General features: G+C 36.1%; 1 protein-coding gene across 6 annotated transcripts in view; it reads left to right on the forward strand.

The window, feature by feature from the left end:
- LOC118742914 (activating transcription factor 7-interacting protein 2) overlaps nucleotides 1–10,697 on the forward strand; it is a 33,556-nt gene extending 22,859 nt beyond the window's left edge. Inside the window, exons 1-5 of one of the 6 annotated variants that reach the window (XM_036475335.1) lie at nucleotides 1,906–2,603; nucleotides 2,672–3,309; nucleotides 7,467–8,795; nucleotides 9,067–9,458; nucleotides 9,540–10,697. In XM_036475335.1, the coding sequence (XP_036331228.1) occupies nucleotides 7,522–8,795; nucleotides 9,067–9,458; nucleotides 9,540–10,024 (2,151 nt within the window). In that variant the 5' untranslated portion in view covers nucleotides 1,906–2,603; nucleotides 2,672–3,309; nucleotides 7,467–7,521 and the 3' untranslated portion in view covers nucleotides 10,025–10,697. Of the gene's footprint in view, nucleotides 1–558; nucleotides 896–1,905; nucleotides 3,310–7,461; nucleotides 8,796–9,066; nucleotides 9,459–9,539 lie in introns of those variants that run through there. The other 5 variants (XM_036475339.1, XM_036475334.1, XM_036475336.1 and 2 more) reach the window with 5 other exon arrangements.
- The last annotated feature ends 607 nt before the right edge of the window (nucleotides 10,698–11,304 follow it).

Raw genomic sequence — 11,304 nt, forward strand, 5'->3', positions numbered from 1 at the left:
AATTCTCTTTCTGTGTTGCGAAGAAAAGGCGCTGAACACCTTTTGCAAAGAACACCTTTCTGCGTAAGCGCTAAATAAATATGTATACAAATTAAAGAGAATTAAATTCTCTATCAAATGATATCAAAATTGTCCAATTCCTTGAAGAGGTTTTCGAGAAATATTAATTTGAGAAAATGCTTAATTTGAACTTTGACCTTTAATAATTGTTGTAGTTGTTGTTTCCCAAAAAAAAAATTACATCGTTACACTCACCTCAATGATCTCTATCGATCCCCGTATGAATTTTTTTAATTCGAGATTTGGTAGTATTGCGCATTTATGCCTAATTAAGTTAACTTTATTTATTTCCGTTTACTTTATTTTACTTTAATTTATTTTCGTTACATTAATTTATTTAAGTGTGTTCAACTATCTATTTATTAAGTTTGTTTATTTAACTATAAATTTTATTATGTCACTGAACACCCTGTGGAGATGTTTGGTGGGATCACTTAGTAGTCAGCTGATCTAACTTATCTGTTCCCACTGTTGGGCGACAGAAACAGCTGTATTTGACACTTTTATTCGTGTGTATTGCAGTAAAATTTCGCGTTTTTATAAAATTTATTTGGCAAAATTAAAACTTTTTAAATGAATAGCACGCGTTGCGTTTGTGCGCGTCTACTACATTCGACGCGGAGTGGATTCACCATATACACCATTCGTGTCTCACTTTTTTGCCGATATTTCTGTTTTCAGGAGCTTAAATAAACACGAATTCACTGTTGTATACATACCCTGCACTAAAATTTAGAGACAGTCTGGCCAAGCGCTAGGTCCGAACTACATATTTCAGAACTATCTCTGAACTGGTGCAAAACGGCTGCAGATCGGTACAGTTGAAACTTGCGGCGTAAGTGTAAAAATCGTCAATTCTCGTACAATATGAAACTAGCTCAGCGAGAAGACCTCGGACTCAAGCATCGTTGCATCGCACAGTGTTTCGACTACATGGGGGCAGCTGGAAAAAATAGTAAACGTTAACCAATTCCGCTGAAACTTGACATGTGCTCTAATTTTACTTAGGAATAGAGAATTATGAGATATGGTAAAGTTGGGCTGATTGCCACGCCTCCTACACTTGTGGGCGGAAATATTAAATTTCGTCCGATTTCGATGGAATTTAGTTTGTGCTCTCTTCTTCATCAAAGAAAACTAAAAGCAAAATATGGCGAAGATTGGCTAACTTAAACGGCCATAACTCGCCAAAATAAAATGGATCAAATCAAATCATTAAATGCTTTGGAACTTTTGTTTATGCTTAAAAATTACATAGGTGCGTTTATATATTCTCACTACTGCCAATTTTTACGATAGTTTTAGCATTGTACGAAATTTATTTTCGCGAAAATCGCCAAAAGATGCTGGAAATGGAAACGTTAAGAAAATCGAAAATTACATATATTTGCAAAATCGCGCGAAACGATCAAATTATATGTTCAAAACTGCATGAAATTCTCTAAAAGATGCATTTAGTTTCAAGACTTCAAGACAAACGTTCCCACGACAGTCGGGTCTACGTAACCGGAACGACCCAGATTTATATCTGGCCAAGGACTGTCACTCCAAAGTCCAAAAAGTCTTTGGGGAATTTGTATGCTGCTACAACAACAACAAGACCTGACGAACCGGTACTCGCATATTTTTACGGAAAATCAAAATTTGTTATTTTATGGCCTTGTAACAATTATATTCAACAATTTTTATCGAGCTCGAGGCCGTTTTTTAATGAAAACTTATTGTGGAAAAGCAACAATAATTTGAAAAAAATGGTAGAAGTGATAGCTATTTCGGAAATCACCACATTTCCTCATCAGACTTCTTTCAGTAGGATTCGATTCAAAGAAAAGAAAAAACGGCAAAAATTTGCAAAAATCGAATATTAAAAACGTCTTATAAAAAAACACTTTCGAAAATGGAACCGGTTAAAAACTAGCTGCAAAGTAATGTACTGGGAGACAATTGCCAGAGAATGGAGAGAAGAAATAAACAACATTCAACTATATTGTTAGGCAAGGAATTATTGAAGAAGTAAAACCGTTTCACCTAAGGCAGTCAATATGGCGGAATCAGAGCGAGCAGCTGCCAGCCTTGTATTATTGCATCATGGTTCTACGCTAGTTCTGATCATGATTCAATAACACAATGTTGGATAAATATTGACATTTGTGTCAATCGACTGCGTTGTAAGGTTGCATTTGAGAAGGAAAGAGATGCGGGTAACAATTGTATCCCCTTTTGTGAAAAGGTAGTTGGAAAAGTTGTCTGGTAGTGCTAAAATGCGTTTTTTTATATACAAATTGAATTAAATATATAAAGAATTTTCCACTGATCTACACAATAGACAATGAATTAACTTTTTATGGCCATATAGATATTAAAAATGTAACAAATGAATATTCACTTAAAATTCTCACCAAAGAAAAATCGTATCGACAAATATTCCTAAACATTCAGAATAAACCATGGTTTTATTGAAATTCCGGTGTATATTAAACAAAATTAATGGAATTCAAACAAATCCTTTGTTGAAAGGGACTATATGAAGAAATATACAAACGGTAAAGATGCAATTGATATAATGCATATAAGTGAGTCTTAAAAATTATTATATTTCTTGCATTTAAAGATTGCGATCCAGCAATACTGCATGCTACACCGTCAATAAATATCGCGATACTTGGATCACGTCAATAAATACGAACCGTGTGACAGGACCCTATAAATGCGAGAGCGAGACAATTGCCAGGTTATCCAACCTTCTATTATTGAATATGGATTGAAATGAGAAATAAGAAGCAGTCCAGTTCTGTATTTTGCATATTTCACAAACGAACTCAGTTTGTGTTATTTGTTGTCCGCGAGGCCGCGGATTGAAATATATATTTTTAAAGTTTCCTAAAGAACGAAACATAAGTGGCGTCCAACGTGGGGCCTGCTTACATTTTAAAAGTGTTCGTATCGAAAATTTTTTAAATAAAAGTCAGTCGAACCGATTTTTTTTTTAAATGAAACGAGTGATCGTGTTAGAAAACCCGAACGAACTTTTTCGTGAATAAAGAGCTGTGTGAGATCTATCAGTATGTACATCACACAGGCAATACACAAAATCTCCTATGATATCATATTTCTGTCAAAATTTTCAAGAGAGTGTTAACGGTATCACAATCAGCGCCACCTTCTGTATTCGTTTCACCATGCAGTACCAGCAACCTGCAACAGCTCAAAGGATAGGAGTCTGGATTTAAGGTTATCAACAGCTTAGGAGTAAGTTATATAAATATATACACGTATTAACTTAGATACATATATGGGAAATACTCCAACTAAGTTTAAATATAACAAGTAAGAAAGCCTAAGTTCGGGCAGAGCCGAACATTAAATACCCGGCGCACGTATTAAATATATGTTTTTCGCCTTACCGAAAGCTACGGCTATATGGTAAGCCGGGGCGTATCAATTTTGAGTAAATTAGAGTCCTTAGATTTCGAAATTTTGAAGTTTCAAGCAGTTCTGAAATTTACCGTTATATGAGAAGCGGCCGTTATTTTAGTCCGATTTCAAAAATTTTCAACGGTTTGCTTATATGTGGCAAGCACAATAACCACACCGAGTTTGGTACAAATTGGTAGAACGGTTACTGAGATACATATATGTGATCATAAGTGGGCGGTGCCACGCCCATTTTCCAAAAATTTATCACAAACGTATTTCTTGGTAAAGAATTGTTGCAATCATCAATTTTGGATAAATTAGCTTCAATATTTACTGATTTATCGAAGATTTTGTATTTCTCTAAATTACCGTTATATGGGATGTGGGCGTGGTTATCGTCCGATTTTAAAAATTTTAGGCGATTTTGTATGCTGTACGAATGCCGACAACTGTGCTAAGTTTGGTAGAAATTGGTACAGCGGTTACCAAGATATACACATGTAACCATAAGTGGGCGTGGCTACGCCCATTTTCCAAAAATGTATAATATTATTATTTTTTGTCAAAAAATTATTGTAAATACCAATTTTGAGTGATTTATCTTCAGTAGTTACTAAAATATCGCAGTTTTCGTATTTCTGGAAATTACCGTTATATGGGAAGTGGGCGTGGTTGCAGTCCGATTTCGCCCATTTTCAATAGCAACCTACCTTGGATTAAGGGAAACCTACATACCAAATTTCGTTGAGATATCTCAATTTTTGCTCGAGTTATCGTGTACACGGACAGACGGACAGACGGACGGACAGACAGACATGGCTTAATCGATTTCTTTTTTTATCCTGATCATTTATGTATACATTTGTCTATATCTATCTCGATTCGTTTTGGCTGTTACAAACAACCGTTATGTGAACAAAATTAATATACCCTTGTGCACAAGTGCGCTCGGGTATAATAAATTACATTACTGTGAATATTGTGGGGGGCCACATAAAGTTAAAAAATACGCCAAATTATTCGTCAAAAAGTAAAAAAAAAGAACATAACTCAAGGCTTGTACAGCCGATAAACTAAAGAAAAAAAGACCTCCATAACTCAGCTCAATTCTGCGATTCCGAAAACCGGACCCTCCAGAATAGAAGAGCATCCTTTCCTAGAAGGGATCACGAATATAAAAATAAAATTGTTGTGAAAATAAAAATATCATAGAAAAATGAAATATGGCAAACGGTGACTTGATAGTTGACCTTAATACGCGACTTATCGCTAACAACAAGTTAGAAGTGAATACGCGTAGTAGCAAAAACAATAGATGAAAATATAGTGTGTCAGGAATCCCTTATCTGAGTTTTCGGGAAAAATAAATGCGTATGTTAGCTGTAGGGAAGCAGCTCATAACGCGATGAGCCTGTACGTGAGAGGCAGTAGAAAATGATTCGCGGCCCTCACTATTTTGAGAAATGTTGTATTTAATTTTTTTTTTCTTTTTTTTTTAATATATATATATTTTTTTAAGTTTATTCTTTTAAAAAGAACATTTTTTTTTGTTTAATTTAAATACTTTTCTAAACTAATGTTTATGAAATTAAAGTAACTAGTGTTCGCCCAGCGGTTGAAATTCAACCGCTAAAATTAAGGATAGTTTATGTGAGTTGAGTTGAGCTGAAATAAAATTTGTTGGAATGGGTTAAGTGGAGGGGAGTTTAGCTTAGTACTTAGCATAACATAACAGAATAGCATTAGATTCAATAACATAACATATGTAGCATAACACATCACAATATAACATCGCACATTCTTCAGTTGTATTTCCTTTTTATCCCTATCACTTTCTTCCTCTCTATCTTTGTCTCTATCGCTTTTAATGTTTATGTTTATGTTTATCTACACCTTCATGTTCATGTTCATGTTCATTTTCATGTTCATGTTCATGTTCATGTTCATGTTCATGTTCATCTTCATCTTCATGTTCATCTTCATCTTCATCTTCATATTCATCTTCATCTTTATCTTCATCTTCATCTTCATCTTCATCTTTATCTTTATCTTTATCTTTATCTTTATCTTTATCTCTATCTCTATCTTTATCTTTATCTTTATCTTTATCTTCATCTTCATCTTCATCTTCATATTCATCTTCATCTTCTTCCTCGTCTTGGTCTTCATCTTCTTCTTCATCTTTATCCTTTCCTTTATCCTGATCTAAATATGTCCATTCTTTTCTTCATTTACATATTCACCCCCACCATTGTTATTAGGTTAGGTATTTAAATTTTCTTTCCTCTTTGTCTTTATATTTAGGTTTCTTTACTTTTATTTTAATTTCTGTATTTATCCCTTTCTTCTTCTCCATACTCAAAATTATCTTATCCTTGTTTGAGGCTAATCTATTCATGTACATACATACATACATACATACATCTTATTCCTAAGCTGCTGCTTAGCACGTTTCTTTAATTCACTATCAATATTAAAGCATACATTTAGGAGGCATTTCCGCCCCAACCTTGTACATGTATGGCATTGGTATTGGTGTGACTTTTGAATTGATTTTTTCGCTCTATTTTAAACTAATTTGAAATTTAAAAAATTGCCTGCACATCAGCGTCAAAATACCTTTCTAATGATATTTAATTGTTTATACCTTAGAAGTACAGTTTAGCCGTAAAAGGGGTGTAAAGGAAACATGATTGCCTATTTATATAATTGATTAGGTTTCTTTCCTAATAAATTCTTGATGACTATTGCTATTATTTCCTCGTTTCATAGAAATATTCATTCTTTACAAAGCGTCTAGCATATGAATGTATGTACATATGTACCAGGGATGTTGCGAATATTTGCATTCACATTCGTTATGCGAAAGCGAAGGCTCGGATGTAGAATCTGGAGACATTAAAAAATTTGAAATTAAAGCTCAATTGAAGGCTTAAAGAAAAACGAGCTGATCTCGGTAAAAATCCTCTCGATCGGTAGAAAACTAAACTAAAATATGACAAATTGACAGATCTGGCCAGCAAATATTTAAGCGCTCCACCCACCAGCGTTCCAAGTGAGCAATTGTTTATTGCAGCCGGCCTTATAAGCGAGCCTCTAAGAAATCGCCTCATGGAAGAAAAGGCAGCAAAATTACTTTTTATGAAATGCCCCTTTTGAACTTTGACTACCAGATTAAAACACTGTATAAGATCAATGTTCTAATAAATTACAAAATTTTTAAGTAATAAAAACGATGACTTAAGTTGATTATAGCTTTTTTAATGTTACTCCCAACATTCGCATTCGCATTCGTGGTGGAACAGAGCCCGAATTTTCTTTCCTTCCAGAGCCGCAGAGCACATAGTTCAAAACCGGGCCTTTAAATTCATCTGAGGTTTTTAACAACGTCATCCTTAGTACGGGTTGGCCGCCAGACCAGCTCCCAGAAGGGAGTATGGGTCAGACTATAGCTGTGTACATCCTTGGTTTTAAACCCCATAAATTTCCTAATATTCTCTCGGAGGCAACGAGGCTTTCCTTGAATGCTCCTCAACATTTTTCCCTTTGTTTGGCAGATCTAGCTCGCACCCTTAGTTTAGTAAAAAATTAGATAATTTTGTTTTATTTGTGAAAATTCTAAGGTCAGTTTTCTCAGGGTTTACGCCATTTTGGCCCAGGAATCTATCTATCCAAAATAATTTTTATCTCTCACGATTTCGTCGCACACGTCTATATAAAATTCATCTTTAGCTTACGACTGTGGTGAAGGGAAACGGCGACAAGGTATAGACAAAAAAAAGATAAAAAGGAAGAAAGAAATCGATCCAGGGCACTCTAAGGGTCGATATTTTAAGGATTTCTTTAGATGCAACAGCTGCAATGAACAATTTCAAGAGTAAAAGGTATAAGTAATAAAGTTTATAGAAATTACCTATTATTTCTTTTGTTCTCTCTTGTAATCATTTACATTTAAAAATGATTTTTTGTTTTTCAATAAAATAGTTTAGGCTGTGGAGGGCAATTACTCCAGCAGAGCGAGCCAGAGATTATTGAACAAGAGCGATGGCTATTGACCAGGAATTCCAGTTAGAACCGCAGCAACACCGGAAAGAGTCTATCTCCGATTCGACACATTTTGAAATGCAGAATAAAACTGACTCCTATCTTACAAAAGATACTCCAGTGAAGATTGAAGCTGCCTGCGATTCGATAGACTTTTCAATGCAGAATCCAACCATCTGCTACCTGACCGAAGATGTTCCAGTGAAAAATGAAGCTGCCTTAGATTTTTCAATGCAGAATAAAACTAACTGCTATCTGACAGAAGATCTTCCAGTGAAGAATGAAACTGTCTCCGATTTGACAGACTTTTCAATGCAGAATGCAACTGTCTCCTACCTTTCGGAAGACCTTCCAGCGAAGAATGAGTCTGTTTCCGACTTGAAAGACTTTTCAATGCAGCATGAAACTGTCTCCTACCTGGCAGAAGACCTTCCAGGGAAGAATGAAACTGTCTCCGATTTTACAGACTTTTCAATGCAGAATGCAACTGTCTCCTACCTGGCCGAAGATATACCAGTGAAGAAAGAAGCTGCCTCCGATTTAACAGATCTTTCAATGCAGAATAAAACTGACTCCTACCTGACAAAATATACTCCAGTGAAGATTGAACCTGCCTGCGATTTGGCAGATTTTTCAAGCCAGAATGCAACTGACTCCTACCTGACAGAAGATCTACCAGTGAAAAGTGAAACTGTCTCTGGTTTGACAGATTTTTCAATGCAGAATGCAACTGACTCCTACCTGACAGAAGATATTCCAGTGAAGAATGAAGCTGCCTCCGATTTTGCAGATTTTTTAATGCAGAATGAAACTGACTCCTACCTGTCAGAAGATCTTCCAGTGAAGATTGAAGCTGTCCCCGATTTGACAGATTATTCAATGCAGAATGAAACTGGCTCCTTCCTGACAGAAGATCTACTAGTGAATAATGAAACTGTCTCCGATTTGACAGAAGATCTTTCCATTGATCAGCAATTCCTGTCAGAACAGCTTCAACAACATAATGAATCTTACTCCTATTTGAAAAAAGATCTTCAAGAGCCGAATACATCAACTCCAAGTAAAGCAAAAACTTCTACGGAGCGATCAAGACTATGGAGAGAAAAGCTGAAGAGGCTAACTGAGGCAGAGCGGAGCGAAAATTATAGGGAAAGAAAGCGTGCAGGCGTGTGTATTACCAAGCCAGTTGCCAAATCAAGCGTGCAACGTAACCGCGAATGGAGAGAGAGGAAGAAACTAATGCGACAGCAACTGGACGCCGATACAACGCAAGGGTAATGCTTATTAACGAGAAATGAATCGGGAGAAGTTTCAATTCTGCAGTATGGTATAGACACACTGAGTAGTTTACCGGTCGCCGATCCTCCATTTTATAATTTAGTCAAGGCGCACAGCACCAATTGAAGGAGAAGTTCGGCCTAGCGTGCTAATTGTTTGTTTTTATATGTTTTTTTTTTTTTTTTTAGATAAGAAAATGCCCATTAAAAAGTAAATAATTACTTCCAATGGCACAAAAGTAAATTGTTTAATTTTTTCTTTGAACAGGCGGAAGCTTCAGCCAAAGTCTGTTAGCACTGTGTTAGTCCAACAACCGACACAGTTCCCATCGCCCGGCGAAACAACAAGCACATCGCCTAATGCATCCGTGGATGACTGCATGAACCAGTTGAATCAAGCCTCACCAGCAGTGGATACTGTAACAATAACTTCGACTAAACTGAAGGAGAAAGCAGATATTAATCTTACAGACGAAGATGCGGTGGCTAGTACTGCTACTGCAACACCACCAGTTCGCCAGCGCAGTATCATCAACACCAACATTGACATCAACTCACAGATAATGAGCGCAAATCCTTCTGTACCACCGATACCCGGCATGCCCATGAACCAGCAGAAAGCTCCAGTAGGTGGTATACGACAACAGAGTCCTATTACGGGTAAGTTTACGATTCTTGGAATTGCGCCTGAAATTAAATTATGTAAATAATAACAATTTCTTTAATAAATATTTACAACAGCAACAAAAACCAACCGCAGTGTACTCATGTCAAACATCTTCATACCGCCTTCCGCCACCAGCATTACGCGCGTACACATCAGTCCAGCGAATACGCCAACGCCGCCCGTATGCAGATACAGCCATCCTGCGCCGCTGCCTAATACACCGCCACAACCCCTCAATCCCGACTGGAAACTGACACCTCGCAGACCTACCATACGTATTAGTAATCTTGCGAATAGCATTGTCATTTCTTGGACTATGGAGGATTCCATGGAACGATTTGCTGAATGTGTGCTTTATCAAATTTATGCTTACCAAGAGACCTCCGGCCCACCAGCGGTTGATTCGTGGTGGCATTTCGGCGATGTGAAAGCAATGTCACTACCAATGGCGGTCACGTTGCCACAATTACAAGAAGGTCAACGGTATTACTTTGCTGTTCGTGCTATGGACGAGCATAAGCGGTTCGGACCATTTAGTATGCCGAAAACGTGGACCTAAATGGATGGCTGAAAGGTTGGATGATATATATTACAATAAAAACTAGAACATTACAACCACAAGTAGTCATACATAAAATATTATTACATTCGATATTTTAATTTTTTTATGTTTCACCACATTATGATGTATTTGGCGAGTTTGTAACACCATAAATGGATACTCTAGAAACTGTGAATTACTTGTAATTCGTATAAATTAGGTCTCAATTAAAATAATTACTATTAAAAAAGGAGTATTCGCATATTTGAGTATATTAAATAGAGTCCGACCGAACGTTCGGCTTCTGCTTCGGCCGAAAAATTTACCTTCGGTCGAATTCTAATATTAACTACGACATAAGTTTAAAATACGTATTTTTAAAAGACATAAATGATTCAACCGAAGTATGAAAATTATTCACTAAACCACACAAAAATTCTAATAAATATTTAATTAAGGTAAAAACTTAATTATTTTTAATTGTTTGGTGCAATGGCACTGCAGTTCGTAAATGCAACCCGCAGAATTACGGTAAAGAATGGAAATCGTTTATTCATAAACTATACTTCATGAATATGACTTAGTTTCGCAAATTAGTCCCTATTCGACAATTAACCGTGTTTACGCATGCTGTAAATTTCCATCAATTATAGTTTAGAAATAAAAGGGCATAATCTTATTCCAGCATTTTTGTATCGTTGTGTCTGCCAACTGATTCATTCTGTTGTCTTATTCCAATTTTACTCTAGTAAGGTGTTTATTATATAGTATAGTGCTTTTGATTCGGTACCCTACGGCATGGGGATGAAATAAATGACAAAAATGTTGAAAAATGTCATCTGAATAATCAGTTGAACGAGAGCTATATTTTTGTAGTGGTCCGGCAAATTATTAAAAAATTGTAAACGAATACGCTCCTGAACCAAATTTTAGTCGGATATCTCTTTAGCTGAGGGACTAGTTTGCGTTCAAATGGACGGATATGGACTCAGCTCGTTATATTGATACTTTTGGAATAATCTTCTATGATTCTGGCTCTTGATCTTATACTTACTTACAAAAATCACAATAAAACAAGGATGCATTGTAACGGTAATTTTATGCTTCCTTAATATTTTTTCGATCCATGAAAAGGCATCTGTGAAGTGCAGAAGCAAAGCGGATTGAACGAAAAATTCAATAAAAAAATTTCAGAAAGAACAGTTTTATGTACCATCTTTTCCCGCCCAACCAAAACGAAGGGCGCAGTCCGCATGTCGTACGTACACGCTTTTTTTTTGTGCCAAGTCGTGGAAACC

Source organism: Rhagoletis pomonella, unplaced genomic scaffold, assembly GCF_013731165.1.
Source record: "Rhagoletis pomonella isolate Grant_MI unplaced genomic scaffold, Rhpom_1.0 Rhpom_scaffold_00007, whole genome shotgun sequence".
Lineage (NCBI taxonomy): Eukaryota > Metazoa > Arthropoda > Insecta > Diptera > Tephritidae > Rhagoletis > Rhagoletis pomonella.